Source organism: Rana temporaria, chromosome 1 (genome assembly GCF_905171775.1).
Source record: "Rana temporaria chromosome 1, aRanTem1.1, whole genome shotgun sequence".
In the NCBI taxonomy this organism is placed as follows: Eukaryota; Metazoa; Chordata; class Amphibia; order Anura; family Ranidae; genus Rana; species Rana temporaria.
This window is the reverse complement of record NC_053489.1, coordinates 421,052,185-421,072,884: the sequence shown is the minus strand read 5'-3', so window position 1 is coordinate 421,072,884 and position 20,700 is coordinate 421,052,185. Positions and strand designations below refer to the sequence as shown.

Genomic DNA, 20,700 nt, shown 5'->3' with positions numbered 1-20,700 from the left:
TTAAGTCTCCCGTGTGCCCATGGGATTTGAATTTGGTATTGTCTGTTTGACAGAAGCTACCTTTTGAACCATTAAACCATGCTTCTTTAAGTCTTTTTCTAGGAGCCATATCCTCAGCAAGGAGGGTATCGGAATTGTAAAGAACCGTGTATGGTTATTCATGATGACAGGGTGGTGCTGCGTCTTCACCCGACTTTCTTACCGCCTTTTTTTCCAGATCCGCAGTCTGGAGAGAAAGAAGGTCTAAACTCTCTAGATGTTGTCCAGTGTAAGAGCGGTGAAGGTTTATCTGCAAGCTACGGCTCCGATACAAAAGACTGATTGTCTGTTTATTCTGCCAGCGCCCAGGGAAGGGCCAGGCAGCGTTAAAATCTACTATTGCATGTTGGATTCGACAAGTCATTATTCAGGCCTATGGTTTAGAAAAGAAGATTCCTCCTTTTCAGATAAAGGTGCACTCGACTAGAGCAGTTGGTGCTTCATGGGCAGTGCATCACCAGGCCTCCATGACTCATATCTGTAAGGCTGCTATTTGGTCTTCCGTCCATACATTTACTAAGTTCTACCAGGTAGATGTTAGAGGGTACGAGGATACCACCTTTGGGTGTGGTGTACTACAGGCAGCAGTATAGATCCTCTGGCCCAATGGCGGTCTTGTTTTCTGATCTGTGTCTCCCTCCCCTCAATTTTAGCATTGCTATGGGACATCCCATTAAGTAATTAAGGCTCTGTGTCCCGTAATGTATGAGCAAGAAAATAGGATTTTTTTATACAGCTTACCTGTAAAATCCCTTTCTTGGGAATATATCACGGGACACAGAGCTCGCCTCCCGCCCCTCTTCGGAGTTAAACGTGGGACACTTATTTCTTTACTACAAAACTGAGGCATTCTCCATTTGGGAGGGGTTATATAGGGGAGGAACTCAATTCTAATTGGGTTAACCAGTGTCCAATCACCTGTGGTGACTACATAACCCATTAAGTAATTAAGGCTCTATGTCCCGTGATGTATTCCCAAGAAAAGGATTTTACAGGCAAGCTGTATTAAAAAATCCTATTTTTTGCATAGTTACACCGGTCCAGCTTGAACCAATGTAACTATGCCAAGATAATCATACTTAAACTTTAGTTTTAATTATGGCAAGAACAGCGTCCCCAACATAAACAAAGATAATGAAGTAGGATTTTTCAGTGCTGGAGTTTACAGAAAAAGGTAAACAGCTACTAAGTTTTAAAGTATAAGTTCACCTTTTGTAACATGTTGCATGTTAGGCCGGGTACTAACGAGCAAACATGTACGGTGAAACCGGTCCGTCGGACCGTTTTCACCGTACATGCCTGCCAGAGGGCTTCTGTACGATGGTTGTACTAATCATCGTACAGAAGTCCGCGCGTAAACATTACGCGGGGCGTGTCCGCGTCGTCGCCGCGATGACGTGGCAACGTGGGCGGGCCTGCCATTTAAAGGCTTCCACACATGCGTCGAAGTCATTCGACGCATGCGAGGGACGGCGGGCGCTCGGACATGTACGGTAGGTCTGTACTGACGACCGTACATGTCCGAGCGGGCAGGATTCCAGCGGACGGTTTTAAAACACGTCCAGGAATATTTGTCTGCTGGGAATTCGGCCCGGCGGGCAAATGTTTGCTGGAATTCGGCCCGCTCGCGCCTACACACGACCGAACATGTATGCTGAAACTGGCCCGCGGACCAGTTTCAGCATACATGTTTGGTCGTGTGTACGGGGCCTAACACGCATATTCAGGGTGTAATATGTAACATGCTATGAATAAACTGGCCCTCGCACCTCTCCAAGTCCCCCATCTGACAGCTAGCGGGGATCTTCTCCCCACCCCCCCCCCCTCCCGTTAGCTCTCACAATTAAAAAAAACCTGGCCAAGGAGGGCTCTGGCCACGTAACTCATTCACAGTGTCCTGTGAATGGAAAACTACAAGGTCCAGCAGCCTTTGCGGCTGTCAGCTTGTAGTTTTCAATGAACTACCATGGCACTGTGAGCGCCATGGTAGTTCATTATCTATTCCTGTCAGATTGTATCTGCTTGCCAGTATGGCATGTATGGGCACACAGAATTATTGCTAGATCTGCTGGAGACCTGCCTGGCACAGCAATCTGCTGATTGCTGGTGCAATGCATTACATCAGGGGTAGGCAACCTCGGTCCTCCAGCTGTGGTGAAACTACAAATACCATTGTGCCTTCCCTCTAGGAGTCATGCCTGTGATTGTCAGGTTCTTGCAATGTCTTATGGGACTTGTAGTTTCAAAACAGTTGGAGGGCCGAGGTTGCATACCTCTGCTTTACAGTGTCCAAAAAATATTTAATAAATGGACAATTTTTTACCTGCAAAAAAATTAGCATTTATTCAGTTTTTTCTAAAAAGTTAACTTATCCTTTAAAAATTCTTTAAAGGTATGCTACGTGAAAGAGAATACGTAAGAAATACAAAGTAGGTGTTATCCCAATTTGTCTCAAAAGTGGACATACACTTTATCACCCCCCACTGCACAGTTGCGTATAAAATAATGCCAATTTTACATATGCTATAATAAAAACGCTAACTTTTACAAGCCAAAGCTAAGTGATACAGTGTCTGTAACCAACTAAAAAAACATGCTTTATTTGTCACAAATCTTTAGCTGTCTTGCAGCGCGTATAGTATCATAACTGTGACAAAGCCATTATCCACCTTATTAATGCACCCACACGGTTGCAGCAGTAGCTGTGCTGTGCATTATAGATCCAGCCAAAGAGTTTGAAGCAGTGTTGTTGCCTGTCGGATGTGTCTTCACTGGGAGCTGCAGCGTTGTCCCTCTCTTTACCCCCTCTGCGGGCCCTTTTCTCTTTTACTATGGTAATAGTGACATTCAGCTGGAAAGGCTAGGAACAGACATCAAAAGCCTAGACAGCGCTAGTGATTTTTCCTTTTTTTAAGTCCCCTTGTGTCTACCCAGCATTAAGCTCACAATGCTGGACCTGAGACGTCGCATGGAGCTGCACCTTACTTGTCCTACTGTTGGCTGGGTGGCATAAGCGGAATTTGCACGCTTGCCTTGATGCCGATAATATCTTCCCGGAGATCTCTGGATAATAAACACTTGGACAGAATTTTACTGCAATATCTGCAGCTCCTAGACATTACCATTCGACACTGCTTGTATATGGCAAAGTTTTTCGCAGAGCTTCTGGGCTGCACATTGCGAGACAAGGGTGCGTCTCCTACGTTTGAGGTGAGTGCCAAAGACGAAGAGGGTGGAAGACTGCGACCATGTGTTGTGTGTGTGTGTGTCTAGGAGGGTGGGATGCTGCATTGCTGGACAGCTCACCTTGCATGCTGCTCGCTCTTTATCCTCGGAGGGATGCTGCAGAGAACTTTCACAGCTTCCATGTGTAATACACTGAAAGACATAAACAAGGCACATTATGCTGACATTCCATGCTGAATGGATGTCATTTTGAAGGTTTTCAAAATACCTAGTATCTTGCACACAGTGCAACATGCATTGATGCTGGTAGTATATACAGAGTCTACGGTTTGAAAAAGACAGTACTGGGGGCGATCGATTTTTAATGTTTGCTCAGGCTGTTTCAGCAAAACAATGCGGTTTGTGTACAAATCTAATTTTATTTAAATGAAGCTAGCTGTGGCTCCAGCTGTATGACAAATCACTACGTGTCACTGTAACATCCACAACAACTGAAAAGTACTAGCTTCTGTTAGCTGGGGGGGGGGGGGGGGGGTACAGACTTACATTGCAGATGTTGTTTCTGTTTTCTGCACATGGCTGAAAATTTGACGTGGGCTGGGATGTTGTCACCAATCTGATGAACCTTAAAGGGACCATGTCTCCAACCCCTACAGCGTGTTACAATGAAGTAAATGTATTTATTTAAACACACCTGATGTAAAATATATCTCATGCTGCATTATAATTTGGTGCTAACTTAAATTACATTTAATTAATGGCTGTATTTGCATTGCTTTTTTTTTTTCGGGTTCAATCAAATTGGGGGGCAGCTTTAGTGAATAAATTGACGTTTACAGACTTAGTGTGCTAAAACGTCTCCATGAAGTTCATTAATAATCTACGTTACTGCACACATGGATCCTTTCTGTCTAGCTATCAAAGGAATCCCCTATGAAGTCACTGGAGCAGACACGCGCTTCTGATAAAGCAGTGAGGGGATCTGATCACTAAACAAAACTGAGGTCACTTGATCTTTCCTTTTGGCGTTACATAGTTAATAAATTAGAAATACAACATTTTTTTCACTTAATTTTCACTTAATTTCAATAGCTGGGGAAAGGCTTAGAATTTCTATCAAGTTTGTATTGCCTAAAATATTAGTTGTACAGTTGTGCTCATAAGTTTACATACCCCGGCAGAATTTATGATCTCTTGACCATTTTTCAGAGAATATGATTGATAACACAAAAACGTTTCTTTCACTCGTGGTTAGTGTTTGGCTGTAGTCAGTTTATTATCACTCAACTGTGTTTACTCATTTTAAATCATAATGACAACAGAAACTAGCCAACTGACCCTGATCAAAAGTTTACATACCCCAGTTCTTAATACTGTGTTCATCAGTGATCCACCTCCATGTTTCACAGTAGGAATGGTGCATCATAGGCCTTGTTGACTCCTGTCCAAATGAAGCCTTTATGGTTGTGGCCAAAGAGCTCAATTTTGGTCTCATCACTCCAAATGACTTTTTGCCAGAAGGTTTGAGGCTTGTCTCTGTGCTGTTTGGCGTATTGTAAGTGGGATACTTTGTGGCATTTGTGTTGTAATGGCTTCTTTCTTCAAGTGCCTCCTTACTGTGCACCTTGAAACAGCCACATCACATGTTTTCAGAGAGTCCTGTATTTCACCTGAAGTTATTTTGTGGGTTTTTCTTTGCATACCAAACAATTTTCTGGCAGTTGTGGCTGAAATTTTATTTGGTCTACCTGACCATGGTTTGGTTTCAACAGAATCCCTAATTTTCCACTTCTTGATGTAGGGGGATCAGACTCAATGCAGGGACAAACTCATGGTCTCTTTAGGACAACACCATGTTTAATGCACATAATATTTCAAAACAGAAGAAAAAAGGGCATCTTGCCATCAATCAGCAAAATAAACTTCTGCTCTACCGAGCCTTACTGTGTCTGTAGTCTGACCAGTCCTTTGGTTGCGTAGTAAGGTCCATTAGCAATGAAAGAAAGACTTGCAAATGATCTTGACAGGTTGGAAATTTTAAGTGTTGATGAGTCCACGGAATAGCTAAACACAATAGTTATAGACAGAAAAATAAACATGCACAGGGGAGCTTTGGATTTATCTGGACTTCTAAATGAGGCTGTAAAGCAGAAACACCATCAAAAGCACTGAAAGACATAATTCGAAAGCTGCCTGGGGCACAATAGATAAATGTCAGGTCAGTGTATTAGCTTACAACATTTAGCACACCTAAAGTATGATTTTACCTATATATATATATATTGTATCATACGAAATGCATGCAGTAACGTGTAAAGCAGGGAATAAACCCACGCAGTTTTTTTTTTCATTCAACCAGCATCTGTCAGCCTGTCTTTGATTTGTACAGGTTGATGGCCACGGCTGTATGAAAACACCTTTGACAGAAATACACTTCTTCTTCTCTTCTGTAATGCCCTATGTGAATGAGGTCCAAGCCTACACATACCGGTGTTTATTACCTTCCACAGAAATCTCAATACTTCCCCCACCAGTTGTTCCCTTTGCTCCAAGCCATCCACAGTAATGGAGAACTATCTTTAATCAGTTAGGCCCCGTACACACGTCCGAGAAACTCGACGGGCAAAACACATCGTTTTGCTCGTCGAGTTCCTTGTGAAGCCGCCGAGGATCTCGGCGAGCCAAATTTTCCCATTGCCCAACGAGGAAATAGAGAACATGCTCTCTATTTGGCTTGACGAGTTCCTCGACGGGTTTCTCGGCGAAAAGTGTACACACGACCGGTTTTCTCGGCAGAATACGTCTCCCATCGAGTTTCTTGCTGAATTCTGCCGAGAAACCCGGTCGTGTGTACGGGGTCTGAGAAACATCTTTCTAAATAGCACTACCTCAATGACTCTAGTGCCCCGTTTATGGCATGATGCCGCGTACACACGACTGTTTTTCATGATGTGAAAAATGCCATTTTTTTAAATGGTCATTAAAAACGATCGTGTGTAGGCTCCAGAGCATTTTTCTCGACGTGAAAAATGGGCATTAAAAATTTCGAAAATGCTCAAATTTTTCGTGAAAAACGGTCGTATGTAGGCTTTAACGACGTGCAAAAAAGTTATGAGACGGGAGCACTCGTTCTGGTAAAACTAGCGTTTGTAATGTAGATAGCACATTCGTCACGCTGTAACGGACTGAAAAGCACAAAGACTGAAAAGCATGAATGGTCTCTCACCAAACTTTTACTAAGACAAAATCAGCAAAAGCAGCCCAAAGGGTGGCGCCATCTGAATGGAACTTCCCCTTTATAGTGCCTTCGTACGTGTTGTACGTGACCGCGCTTTGCTCAAGCATTTTTTTTCACGATCGTGTGTATGCAAGGCAGGCTAGACAAGAATCACTTGAAAAAAACATAGTTTTTTCTAGGACATTAAAAATGGTCGTGTGTACGCGGCTTGACACTTCCTTTCCACTTTGCAGAGCTACTTTCTGAAGGGTTTAATTACATTTCTGTCTGAGGTATGCTATGGGATGTTCTTCCCTGTTAATGTCCTGGGATAAGATTACTCCTAGGCCAACACCAAAGGCATCAGTTAGGAATTTTTTTTAACTGAATTAGGGGGAGGTCAGCATTGGTCCCTTACACAATAACACCTTCAGCTCTTGAAAAACTGTATTTGCCTCTTTATTCAATTATACCATGGTGGACTTGGCCCCTTTGGTGAGATACAGAAGTGGAGCTACTATAATAGCAAAGCTAAGCAATAACCTTGGGTGGTATTCTGCAACCCTTAGAAATGCTCTAACCTGTTTTTTTACACTGGCTGGAGTCAACTATCAATAGCTTCAATCTTGTGACCCACTGATCAATGCTTTAGGGCTATAACATACTTTTTTGGGATTGACTGTTAACCCAGCCTTACAAATACAATCTGGAACTGTCGAGACTGTTGGTGGGAACTCTACAATAAAGACATAATCTAGATATGCCGAAGCATAAGCTTTGTAGGGCTTAAGAATGCATTCCATCCTTCTTTGGAATGAGACCGGAGCCTCAGGTAAGCCAAAAAGGAGGAAAAAACTTGTACAGTCCATCTGATATGTCAAACCTGTCTTTTCCTTTGCTCTGACTGTTAAGGGAACCTGTCAATATTCTTTCGTAAGAGCAAATGTGGTAATATACCTGTCAGGGCCCAAGCTTTCTATGAACTCATCCACTGAGATAAGCATCAAATGTGTATACTTTTTTAGTTTGTCCTTGCAGAGCTCAGTCAAGTGAGAGGACATGACTGGCCATTGTTTTTATTAGTTAATTATTTCCAATGTTTAATTAGTAATAATTTAAACTTACTGGATCCAGCTTACTGTGGACATAGCATATCTTGATTTCAGCAAGGCATTTGATACAGTTCCACATAATGATCTAATACAAAAGTTGTATTCGCTAAGACTTAACCCCTTTGGTGGTTCAGGGGATAGGCAGTTGGCTAAAGGATAGATACCAGAGTTCACTCGGAAAAAAGAGGGTTCACTTGGAACAGAGACCAGTCACTAGTGGTGAACAGAATGTGGTTCACTCAGGAACAGAGACCAGTCACTAGTGGTGTACAAGCCTCTGTACTAGGTCCTGTTCTATATAACCTATATGTAAATGATATAACTAAAGGTTTGTTGGGCGAGGTATGTATTTTTGCTGATGATACATAGGTGAGCAATAGGGTTTATATTCCTGAAGGTGTCTGTAACATGGAACATCATTTGGCATTGCTGGAAGATTGGTCAAAGCAGTGGAAATGTTTCTAAAAGTAAAAAAAAAGCTGGAAAAGATTTGGGGGTCCTTTTTTTAATCATCTGACAGTGTGACCAGGCAGTGGGAAAAGCTAATTCTAGGATGCATCACTGGAGGGATCACCAGCAGCAGGAAGGAGGTCCAGGTTCCCCTATATAGATCTTCAGTGAGGCCACATTTAGAATACTGTGTCCAGTTCTGAAGACCTCACTTACAAAAATATATTTATAAGATAAAACAAGTCCAGAGGTAGCAACTTCAGGAACTTAATATGTACAGTCTGGAGGAAAGAAGGTAAAGGGAATATATGATTGAAACCTTTGAATACATCAAGGGGGTAAATAAGGTTGAGGAGGGCAGTTTTTTCAAAATAAAACCAATATCAAGAACACAGGGAGATGACCTAAACTAACTGGAAGAAAGTTCAAAACTTAGAAAGTATTAATTTACTGAAAAGGTAGTTGATGCTTAGAATAAACTTCCAGCAGAGGTAGTGAGCCAGTCAACAGTAAATGGCTTCAAACATGCTTGGGACAAACATATATAAAACGCTGTATCCTGGCCTAGGCCAACAAGGGCCAGGCCTAGGGCAGCACTTTGCAGGGGGCAGCACGGAAAGAGTACCCGTCGACCTACGCTACACTGTTAGTGTAGCGCCAGTCTCATGGGGTGGACTGGGCCGAGAGGCAAATTAGTCTAGTGCCCCCATAAAGCGGCCGCACTACTTCCGGTATGCGGGTGGCCGGCATTCCGCAACTGTGTGTGTGTGTGTGTGTGTGGGGGGGGGGGGGGGCGCTTCTTCTAATTTTGACTGTCCTATCATCCTGGACCACAAACTTTGCTCACTGTGCTATGTTTTCTGCTGCACCATTGGCATGGTTATATATTTTTAGTCCTCTCCATAAAATTATCAGAAATTTGTGCTTAAAGTAGAACTATAGACAACACTTTTTTTCCCATTTTGGATGGAGTAAGGGAGGGTTGTAGCCCCTGTCAGATTATTTTTTACTATCCCAAACAATTTCAGGGCAGGTCTTAAACAGAAATAGAGGTGGGGCTTTGACAGGAAGGGGTGGGTCATATTTAAATTAGGGGGTGCACGAGTTTATTCAGGCCTAGGGCAGCACAAAACCTAAATACACTATTGCATATATACTATACAAACATATATACTATAAACCACCAAAAAACAATGTATTAAAAAGAAAAAAAAAGACTCAACATTCTTTTTCTGCTGTGACTTTTCTATGTTTCTATGTTTGTTAAATTCCTCTGTAGCACTACCCCCGTAGGAGCTGCTGGTTAGTTTTGGGTCTTGCACGTTACCTTGTTCCTCTTCATCTATGGGTTGAGAGTCCGCAAAAAGTTCAATGTCCACAAGTTATAGTTCCTTTTTCTTTCGCTTTTATTTTCAAACAACTTGTAGGGGTAGAGGAGTGAAGGATCAGGGGAAGGTTCAGGCACTCAAAGCAGATCACTGGGGAATTGCTAAACTTCAAAGTCACACTCACCACTTTCTCTTAAGTGGGTATTGCTCATTCGGATAGGCCCCTCTCACCTGGCCTAGCAGCCGGGATGATGCACGGACAAGAATAATCTCAGTCTCTGCCACAGACTGGTTGCAAGTTCAGATGAGGAATTCCGGAATCCTCTACCACAGAATTTGATACCCAGAGATCCAGCCTTACAGTTCTAGAGCCTTTAAACCAACTCGGCTTGGTTTTGGTATTGCAGGCTATGGTGCATCCTTCAATAAGTTACCAGGCCTCTCCCAAAGTACCAGCCTTCCACTCTGTTCTTTCCAGGACAGGTCCTCTCCTGGCTTCCTCCATTGAGTGGCTTCCTCCCGCAGGACAGACAGCACAGGATCACCTCCATGGCATAGGCCCCAGTCAGGGTAACTTGGCCTACCAGGCCGAAATGCAGCCTTGGGCCAGCATGGTCCCGAGGCTAAAAATCACACAACACATACCTTGCGCCAGGAGGGCCACGAGGCGAAAAAGAGCCCCGAAAAATGGTGTCTGCCCCTTAAGTATCCTTTCCCAGCAGGCCCAGCGGGGAGGCCACTCCCACTGGGCTGTTTCCGAGGAAAGACACCCAATACACCATGGCTTGCCTTAGTTCCAACATTGGCCTGTGGCAGTACCACCACCTACAGGCAAACAAAGGGAAATCCTTCCAGGCACAGCCATAGCTGGAACAGAGGTTGATTTAGCCCCAATTAACAGAGTCTGAGCTAAACTACCAGCTCAGACATCCTCTAAATTTAACGCCTGGTCATTGGGAGCAGGGCGCTACACCTTTATAGTCCCAACCAAAAAACTATTTCTGTATCTCTTCTGTAGAGGCTTTTCTCTTAGCTTTTATGTACCTGATAAGGACTTCATTTTGCTTTGAGGTAAGACTTAGCCACAATGCCATGGTAAATTAAACAGGTAATTACACAAATCTTGTTATACAGGTTTGGCAGGATAGGTAAGAGGATGGGGGGAAAGGGTTGCATTTTTAAGAATAGTTAGACTTATTTCTTATATCTAAATTTACTTTTATATACGTTTCAAATATTAGTACAACTTTAAAAATAATAATAATAATATCTTGTAGAATTTCAGGTTTCCACTCTGCTTACATTCATTGTATTGCATATGTTATACTAATCTGTATAATTACCCGCTTTAAACTAATCTGTATCATTACCAGTTTTAGACTAATCTGTATCATTACCAGTTTCAGACTGACAGCAGCCTGCAATGACTTTCAATGGACTAGACAGGAACCCAGCTGTTTACAGGAAGTGTCTCTACTCATAATTACAACTTTATTTGAAATATGTTTCATTTTTCCAAGCTCTACATTCAGTTTAGGTAGCATAGGTACTAATAAACATTATTTCAATGTATTGATCCTGTTAAGGAAATTAAAGATGGTATTGTGACAGCCAACTTTGCCAAGTGCTAAAATATTAGTACGGAGGAAACTCACAACACTTGGAAAACAGCTATCTTCTCTTTTTCCCATTAATAGAGCAGGAACGGCTAACAAAATATATTTTACCACAATTTGTTTTGTTACAATAACAAAAATATATTTTTGGGGAAACTGCTTGCTGTGATGTGAAATATAACCCCAGTGTTTCTTGCATTTTTTTTTCTTTTTTAGAGTAATAAATTATCTAAGTACTTATGCCTTCAGAACTAGAGGACTGTCATAGCACACAGTGCTGCAAAATTTATTTAGTTCTTTATAAGCCGCTGCTATCCGCTTGGAAGATTATTTGCCTGCTGTTATACCATTGTATATTATGGATCTATCCCTTTAAAGGAAACCTGTCAAGAGAGAAACATGAAGGCTGCCATTGCTGTTCTGATGTTGCTGCATGTCTGTTATGCTGAATGCTGTCAACCCTTTCAGTCACTGACCTGGAACATGTATGATGATTAGAACTTAGGGCCCGGATTCACATACAGCGGCACATATTTATGCCGCCGTAGCGTATCTCCTTTACACTACGCCGACGCAGCGCAGAGAGGCAAGCACTGTATTTACAAAGCCAGTGCTGCCAAATCTGCGCTGGGTTTCCTAGGCGTAAGCCGGGGTATGTGGAAGTGGGCGTGAGCCATGCAAATGGGGCGTGACCCCATGCAAATGATGGGCCAAGCGCCAGACAGATATGTATAACGAACGGCGCATGCGCCGTGCCGTGGACGCATCCCAGTGCGCATGCTCAGAATCCGCCGGACCGTATCCGCGGATAAATCCTCTGTGGATTTTAATCCGATGGAGTGTACACACCATCGGATTGAAATCTGCGCCGAATTCCCATCGCGGTGACGTGTCGCGCCGTCGCCGCGATGATGACGCGGCGACGTGCGCGACGCTGTCATATAAGGATATCCACACATGCGTCGAATCATTACGACGCATGCGAGGGATGGGTTCGGACGGATCAATCCGGTGAGTCTGTACAGACCACCGGATCGATCCACTGGTGCCGATTCCAGCGGATAGATTTGTAAGCATGTCTACAAATTTTTATCTGCTGGAAATTGGAAATATCTGCGGATAAATATCCGCTGGAACGTACACACCAGGGGATCTATCCGCTGAAACCGATCCGCTGAGATTTTTCAGCGGATGGATCCTCTCGTGTGTACGGGGCCTAAGAGTCTGTGTTGGTAGCCATTTTAGGGGATGCTGAGCAACACCTATGTAGGGCTGAGCCTGGCAGAATTGGTGCTGTTCTCCCAATTACCTCTTATGTAGGGCTTATTCAGAAGGGCCCACTGAGAATATGTCCATGTCTTTCTTACTAGTGTAGACTGTCACAAGCACAATTCCATACACATCTGCAACACAGGTTCAGTCTAGGGCAGGGGTCTCCAAACTTTCTACACAAAGGGCCAGTTTATTGTCCTTTGGACTTTAGGGGGGCCGGACTGTGGCCATTGGGAGTAGAAAATGCCCAAGCGTCAATGGAAGTAAACGATGTCCCTTCATTGGTTTTAGTACAAGGACTAGTGCCCTATGGTTGATATCAGTGGGAGGAATAGCACCCCATCCTTGGTGTCAGTGTGTGGAATAGTGCCCCATTGTGAATGGAATAGTGCCCCAAGGGCCGGATAGAAGCAAGCAAAGACCCACATCCAGCGCCAGGGCCACAGTTTGGAGATCACTGGTCTAGGGGATGTCTTTTTAGTATTTATTGCTGAGAAACTTGAAACTGAAAAAGATTTCATGATACTCCAAAATGATCAACAGGAGGACAAACGTGTAGCGCAAATCCTTTTAGCTGCAGCCACACATGAAATTCCCACAGTAGGTCTTAATCGTATGTTCTAAGAACTGACTGCCACCCAACTTCCACAGATAGTTCCTCACTGAGGGAGGTAAAAAGATCCTTCTTAGGACCAGGACTCAGGGAGTGCCCTCCAGCAAAAATTGACAGTGATCTTCTTCAGGCTCTCAGCTCAGCACCTACCGAGGCCCAAACTGCAATCTTAGTATCCGTATAGCTGCCTTTCAGGGGCAAAGTATGAACCGGAACACTCCCTGTAGCAGAAAGAACATTCGGGAATGGCCTCCCAAACATTTATCACCTCACCAGCCACCTTATGGACGCCCCCCGTTTAGGGATTTGCTGAGACATGATAAAGATTCATCACTGGATATCTGACTCTCCCTGCCCTATATTTTAAAAGATTCTACCAGAAAAAGATAGGAAAAATCAAATACCCAGCTAGGAAGCCCTGAACAGACAGAAACAATAGATCACTACTCCACTTACTACAGTGAGACCAAAAACTAGATGTAGCCTAACAATCCAACTAGAGTAGTGTGCTACAATAATACAATTTATTGAACCATATGATCAGGCCTCCTTCTGTGTGCATGCACAGTTTGCTGTTTTGCCAAGTGTAGCACAAAGCACCATAGTAGGAATGAGCCATACTCAGACTAACAAGGGATGTTTGATTGTTACTATGTTATGTTGAAGTGTGTATAAACCCAAAATCTATTTTGTAGTACATTTTACATAAGGAATCCCTGTATAGTTTTCTTAAGAATTTTTTTTGGGAGAATCTGTCACAAAGTTTATTACCTGGAGATCTTGTAAGTAACTGCACTTCGTGTTTCAGGCTGACAACGCTATTTTGCTGCTCTGCATTTAAAGTTTTTTCAAATAACAAACATGTCATACTTACCGCCATTGTGCAACTCGTTTTGCACAGAGTGGCCCCGATCCTGGTCTTCTGGGGTCCCACGGTGGCTGTCTCGGCTCCTCCCTGCATCAGCTAACCCCCTTTATGGGAAGCTCAATCCCAAGAGGGGTTGCTTTCGGGCACGCTCCTGTGATACAGCTGGCGGCTATAGCCAATGGCGGCGCTGCTATCAATCAACCAATGAATGAGAAGCCCGGCCGAGAAGCAGAACTTTCGAGGGGTCAGGTAAGTAAACGGTGGGGGGGCGCTAATCCTCGGATGTTTTTTCACCTTAATGCATAGTGGGTCCGATCCACGACTCCTGGAGTCCCTCGCGGCTGTCTCTGGTCCTCCCCGCAAGAACTCCACACATTCATGCGAGAGAGCTTGCATGGTGTGGAGTCCTTGCGGGCGCGCTCCTGTGATACAGCTGACGGCCATAGCCGCCGACTGTATCACTCGGTCCCGCCCCCTGGTGCACTGCACCATTGGTTGTGATTGACAGTAGCGCGCTTCAATTGTCCAATGAATGAGCCGAGAAGCCGGCCAAGATGCCAGCTCGTTCACAGCACGGGACTTTCAAGGGGTCAGGTAAGTAAACGAGGGGGCTGGTGAGGCTGGTATTGTCGGAAGTTTTTCCACCTTAATGCATAGAATGCATTAAGGTGAAAAAACTTTTACCTTTACAACCCCTTTAAATTAGTAGATTTAAAGCAGAATTCCAGATATTTTTTATTTATTTTATATGCATAGATACATTGGTCTAGCTTGGATCAATGTAAGCATGCATATGCCATACCTGGCTTATCCTTTTGGAAGCAGTGAATAACTGTAGTAGCCATTGTTATCCAAGCTGTTTTCCACATCCTCTGCTGAGTGGCTATCCTGCTGCATAGTGAAAACAGAAGGTTGCTCACTAAGAATGTGTTCCATTCAGAGAACAACTTGCATTTTTTCAATGCAAATCATTCTCTAAATTGGATGAGGAGGAGAGGTGTTAATTCACAAGCTTCACCTTGTACAATCAGAGAACACTTTTCATTCTTTGAGAATAAAGCAAGGCGTTCTCTGAAATTGGACTAATGTAACTATTAAAAAAAAAAAACTACATCTAGAATTCAGCTTTAATAACAAACTAATGTTAAAGAGCACAGGTAGTATTCTAACATAGTACCAAACATAATGTTCCTACCGCCTTCTGTAGAGTATGTCATTTTCTCCAAGACCGCAGGCGCACTTTAAATCTATTAAGCCCCATTCTAGATTTGATTTCCATATACTAAACAGCAAACAAAAACTGTTTGGAAATGAAAAAGCTAAAATAAATGTCAGCTTTGACTTCATGGCGTTATAAGATTTTTAGCTCTGCAGTGGAAATTTATGTGAAATAACATATTTTCTGTGTTTGTAATCTTTATTTCAAGTACAGTTACATGAGGAAACAACTAGTACACCAGCAATTTATCACATAAATCGACGATATGTAGAGTCACCGTATAATCCACTGTGTAGATTATTCAACTGAGAAAAGCAAACATAAAAGATAAAACACAGAGGGAAAAACTTGAGAGGACTTAGCGACTACTCAATAAAATGATCTAAGATGATATTTAGACTACATTTCTAGCCTCTTTTTAGTTATTTAAAAACAGTATACTAATTGATTTACAGTATATGAACATTAAAACATAAAGTGTCAACATGGAAACGTGATGCCCAGAAGGGTTGACATTTGGGTTTTGGTCGACCATGAGTTTGTGCCTGACATCTAGCTGGTTACCGTTCGATAAAATGGCAGACTGATAGGATTGTTTGCTCCCATAAAAACCTTTACCAGCCATACACTTTCTGGCCTCTGTACTGTGGTCAGATGACTTGGAAAGACCAATCATGGTGGTTTTCTTATGTGCCAGCCTCCTCTTTATAAAAGTCATTGTTCCCAGTGTTCAGTGTGTGTTGCCACTCATATGGCATAATTGGAATTATCAGATATGGATGGATTGTTCCAAATTGGGGCTTACTACTATTGATTCAATACTGTGTACAATTTGTACAGGCAGCAGAGGTTATGCACATGCAGCAAATAGGGGTCGAGAAGGTTCTGCATTTGCAAATAAAAATATGTGCAAAACCATATGAATCACTTATCAAAATGAATAGCAGTCCTCATGGATTACTGAGTATCCAGTCTGCGCCACTGGCCATAGCTTACACATTATTAACATTTATTAAACAACCTAATGCATCGTGGTTGTCAGAGTACCCCCGCAGTACTGGAATGTTCCTGTGCTCTAAATGCCAGGTATGTCCCTTTGTGGACCGGACTAAAACCTTCAGGGATGCGAAAGGACAGAAGGAATTTGAAATTAAGGGCATAATCAACTGCGCGACCGAAAAGGTCATTTACATGCTCACCTGCCCCTGCCCTAAAATTTATATAGGGAAAACTAAAAGACAACTTAGAATTAGAATAGAACATCTCAGGGACATCAAAAGGGAAGAAAAATAAGAGGAAAGGGAGGAGAAAGACTGGTGATATGGAGAGATACCACAAAAGTCCGGTAGCAAGACACTTCTTGGAATACCATGGAGGCAAACCTGATGGCCTTAAAGTTAAGGGCATATACACCCTAAGATTACCAGCAAGGCGAGGTGATTTCGATCAAATTTTACATCAGAAAGAAAAATGGTGGATATACACCCTTAAGTCCCTAGCGCCTCTGGGGATGAATGTTGAAATGAACATGCAATCATTCCTATAAGCTCCAGCTATATCACAACATTATTTCTTCTTTCTTTTCTCCCCCTTGTTCTATTACCATAACTTTTTGCATTTATATTCATTGCTCTAACCCTCCTGTTATTATTGCTTTTCTGAAGTAATCATGATGTATAGACAAACGCAGGAACCTATCAATTAAAACACCAAAAAATAGCAATATATAAGAACAATAGGAGGGTCATGGAACCAATGAAGATAGATAATCAAAAGAGAGAAAACCATTTCTAATTCCCACAACCATCGAACCATAATTCTTTGACAACATTACCTTCTTAGCAACTTTCGGAACACTGCATTTGTATAAAGCTCCTTCTCCCCCCACTTTTTAATGACAGAGATAATACCCCTTATCTATTTTCTATGCTTTTTGTGTGTTCGTCTGATATATTTTTTTGTCTGTTTTATGTTGCGTGTATCTGATGATTATCCAGTTTAAAATGACTTCACAACGATATATATAGTATTATATTTATTCAGGGCCAGATCCTCAAAAGAGATACGCAGGCGGATCTGCTGTTCCGCCTGCGTATCCCTGTTTCTATCTTTGGAACTGATCCACAGAATCAGTTTCCAAGAGATAGACAGAAGATCCGACATGTGTAAGGGACTTACACTGCCGGATCTTAGGATGCAGTAAAGTATCCGCCGTTGGGGGCATTTTGCGTCGAAATGCCGCTTCGGGTATGCAAATTAGCACTTACGGAGATCCACGAAGCTTTTCAGCTTCGTTTTTTCTCCGTAAGTATTAAGTTGCATGTGTAAAATTAGGGCTGCTTTTACAAAGTATAAACTGTTTACACCTTGTAAAAGCAGACCCTTCTTACCCGCGACGCTGTTATTTTTCCCTTTTTTTTTTCCGCCGTATCTTTTTTTTTTCCCGACGCAATTTTTTGGACCTGGCGCGATTCACGAAGCTCGGCGTAACGTAATTTCGCGCTATGCACGTCGGGAAAATGACGTCACGGAATTCGCAGTACGTCCGGCGCGGGAGTGCGCCTAATTTTAAATGGGACTTGCCCCCATTTGAATAGGAACGCCTTGCGCCGGCGGAATTTAAGTTACACACCCGAAAATTTCTAGGTAAGTGCTTTGTGGATCGGGCACTTAGGTAGAAATTTTGTGGCAGTGTAACTTAAATCAGAATATTTAAGTTACGGCGGCTCTTTGTGGATCTGGCCCTCAGTTTTCAATTTGCTTTATAAATAAGAAATCATTTTGAAGGACACTGACACGGCTAATCACTAAGGTACCCTGGTTGGAGTGTTTAAACAACATGAGAGTATACGATCCATCCATACAACACCCTCATTTGAGACAAAGACTGCATAGTCTGGAGATGTGGGCGTGCACTTGATGGCATTTAAGGAGTGATGCACGGGCCCTTCTCCAACGTCCAGACAAAGCTACGTGACGCGAAACGCGTTGACGTCACAGCCTCCGGACGTCTCTCACACCCCCCGCTATCCTGGGCCGGAAATATGATGGTACGGCGCAGCGCACCAGCTTTGAATCACCGCCATGACCAATGAATGATTTCAACACAGAGCGTACGTGTCCACGTACAACATACCGTGTACACCATCGGTACTGACTCTGAGGATTAGAGTGTCGCTATCTCTCCAACATCAGTAGGACATCAGGTGGATCTTACCTTATACCCGCTTTACCCGCTGGACATTAGTGTGGCTATGACCTTAACTAAGGAGCTGGTAAGACTATCTTATGTAAATGATCTGATGACCTGATGTTCAATCCTCTATCTGGCTCTGTATCTACATTCATTTGAAGAGGAAATTTATTTTCATGGGAACTGTCTATTAATAACCACCAATGGCCGCGGCCATCAGTGACACTATATAGATCCATCAGACAGTTTTTGCTTCAACTGATCTTTCAATTAGTATATTTTTTTGACTAACTTATATCCACAGCAGTGTCACATCAATTCATTATCAGGGTATACCCAAATGCCTTCAACAGGACAGAGGCTCAGAGCATAATTCACCCTAAGGGGCGGGCTCTTTCACCAAGTCCATCGATTCATCATATACATAGGCATTTCTTTTCCCCGATTTTTGTTGTACCACTCAAACTTCCAACCTCCCGCGGGGCCACCTCTGCTGTTTTGTTCCATAGTATTTATACCTTATTTTTCTTCATGTCTTTTACATTTTTGATTTGGTTATTTCCGATTGGGAAAATACAGCAGAGGTGATTTTCTGAGCGTCCGGACTGTCTGTCTATACATGTTTTATGTTCGTTATTGTCTTTCATGTATGTTTTTTCATAGCACATAGTAACCTATACTGGTGCATGCTGCTCATCTAATTGGATCAACTGCTTGCTCAATTAGTTGCATTTGCACTTTTTACTGCTAAATAATCTATGTTTTGTAGCGACTTTTTTCATTAATTAAAAATATATATTTTTTGTAACCTTTTGTTTCATGAGTATAGCCCTTTTTCTACCTATAGTAGCCCCCTTTGCTGACAGGATACCTCCCTCTTGGGGGTCTCCCTAGGGCACCTCCTTCTTGTTGTGATTATATTGTTTGGCTACGGTAAGACCCTATATGCAGGGAGTGCCTACTCAGCATAGTCGCCACCACATATTAGCAGTTTTCCTGCATGAGGTACACTTCCTCCCCCCCCCCCTTCCCCTTTTGTCATACACATTATGCTAGCATTGTTATTTCCAATTAAAACATGCCTGGCATCTACCTTTAAAAATGGTTGATTTCCAAATTTTTAAATGGCTGTAGGGGGCCCTGTTCTAAATGGGGTGCAAGTGATTCAACATAGGCACTATGATATTTTAGGGACATTTTCAGTAAATTAATGACAATCTCGTGTTGATATCTAGATTTAAAAATGGTTGTTGAGGGTCCTGTTGAAAATGGGCCCTAGTACATGTGATTTAACTGCTTTGTGTCTGGCCAATATACATATGTGGCTTGATGGGAGCTTTGCTGATGCAAGTGGACATACCAGTACATCCTCCTCAATTAGCGACTCATGCACTGCTCCTAGAGTGTGCACCAGCAAGCCAGGTGATCGTTGTGTCCCTTGGACACAGTGGATTACATGACTGGGTACAGGACCAATTAAACTGATCATGATCTTTGTCCAATCACAGCAGTCACATATGTAAACAAAGAAGGTGAAAGAACTATTGCCAGGATCTGTGAGTGTTACACAACTGTCACAGTTTTAAGCACACACACGCACCAGTGGCAGCCAGCTTACAGTGTCCCTGATCACTAGCCTGGCATTGTAGTGTTAATAAACAGCGCAGCCATCCACCTGTCACACCTGCCCCTCGGTCACCAGTATACACCAGCACCAGACAAGGGAGTTGAAGTTAAAGGTTAAGGATACTGGTGCAATCCACCCCCAGCACCACTGTAAGCAGATGTTATACTGCAGGAAGCCAGATCACCACTACTAACCAAACCTCAAACTGTTATGAGCTTTATGAGCAGATTACTTTTGTTGGCGAAACATTACTGAGAACAGAGGTCACAATAGCGTTGGGTTGTTTTGAAATGAATCCAACTATACTATATGTAGCACTACCCCTGGTGGAGCTGCTGGTTATTTTGGGTCTACGCTCTGTGATTAACCCCTTAAAGTGGCTCAAAACCCTCCCTTGACACACCTGGTACTATGGGGGTAGTGGACCCCAGTAGCTTGTGGAGAAGCACAATGTCCTGTTACAATTCAACAAATTAATCAAATAAAAGGGGTTACCTTAGATGAAAGGGATCTTGCAATATGAAAGATGGGCTGCACACAGATTTCAAGATAACCGAAGTAATGCTTTACTTAAAGAAGAAACAAAGAAACATGAGCAACAGTGACACTCTATTTACAGATCCCTGCAGTATCAGTATCAATGTTAAGGTTTAAGTGTGAGCTAAATTACAATGTCAAGTAGACCTGTGTGAGCACACAGCAAGAGGGACCCCTTCAACAAAACATGTACATTGAAACACCCTCTTGCCAAACCTCACCCAGCTCTCTTCCTCTCTACAATACCATATAAAGTAATAGAACTGATTACTCGGTCAACGAGCAATGCAATGAACATAGTGAATATACAACTCTAAATAGATAACCCTTAGGTACTATAACTAATCAGGATGGCCTGGCGTCCCAGGTCAAACTTCAATACAGTCTCTTGCTAACAGTTCGTGCACTTGTACGTTGGCATGC

General features: G+C 42.8%; 1 protein-coding gene across 1 annotated transcript in view; it reads left to right on the top strand.

The window, feature by feature from the left end:
* Positions 1-2,728: 2,728 nt before the first annotated feature.
* Positions 2,729-20,700, top strand: part of LOC120931600 — a 121,084-nt gene continuing 103,112 nt past the window's right edge. Inside the window, exon 1 of the mRNA XM_040343209.1 lies at positions 2,729-3,249. Within this exon, the coding sequence (XP_040199143.1) occupies positions 3,076-3,249 (174 nt within the window). The 5' untranslated portion in view covers positions 2,729-3,075. The remainder of the gene's footprint in view (positions 3,250-20,700) is intronic.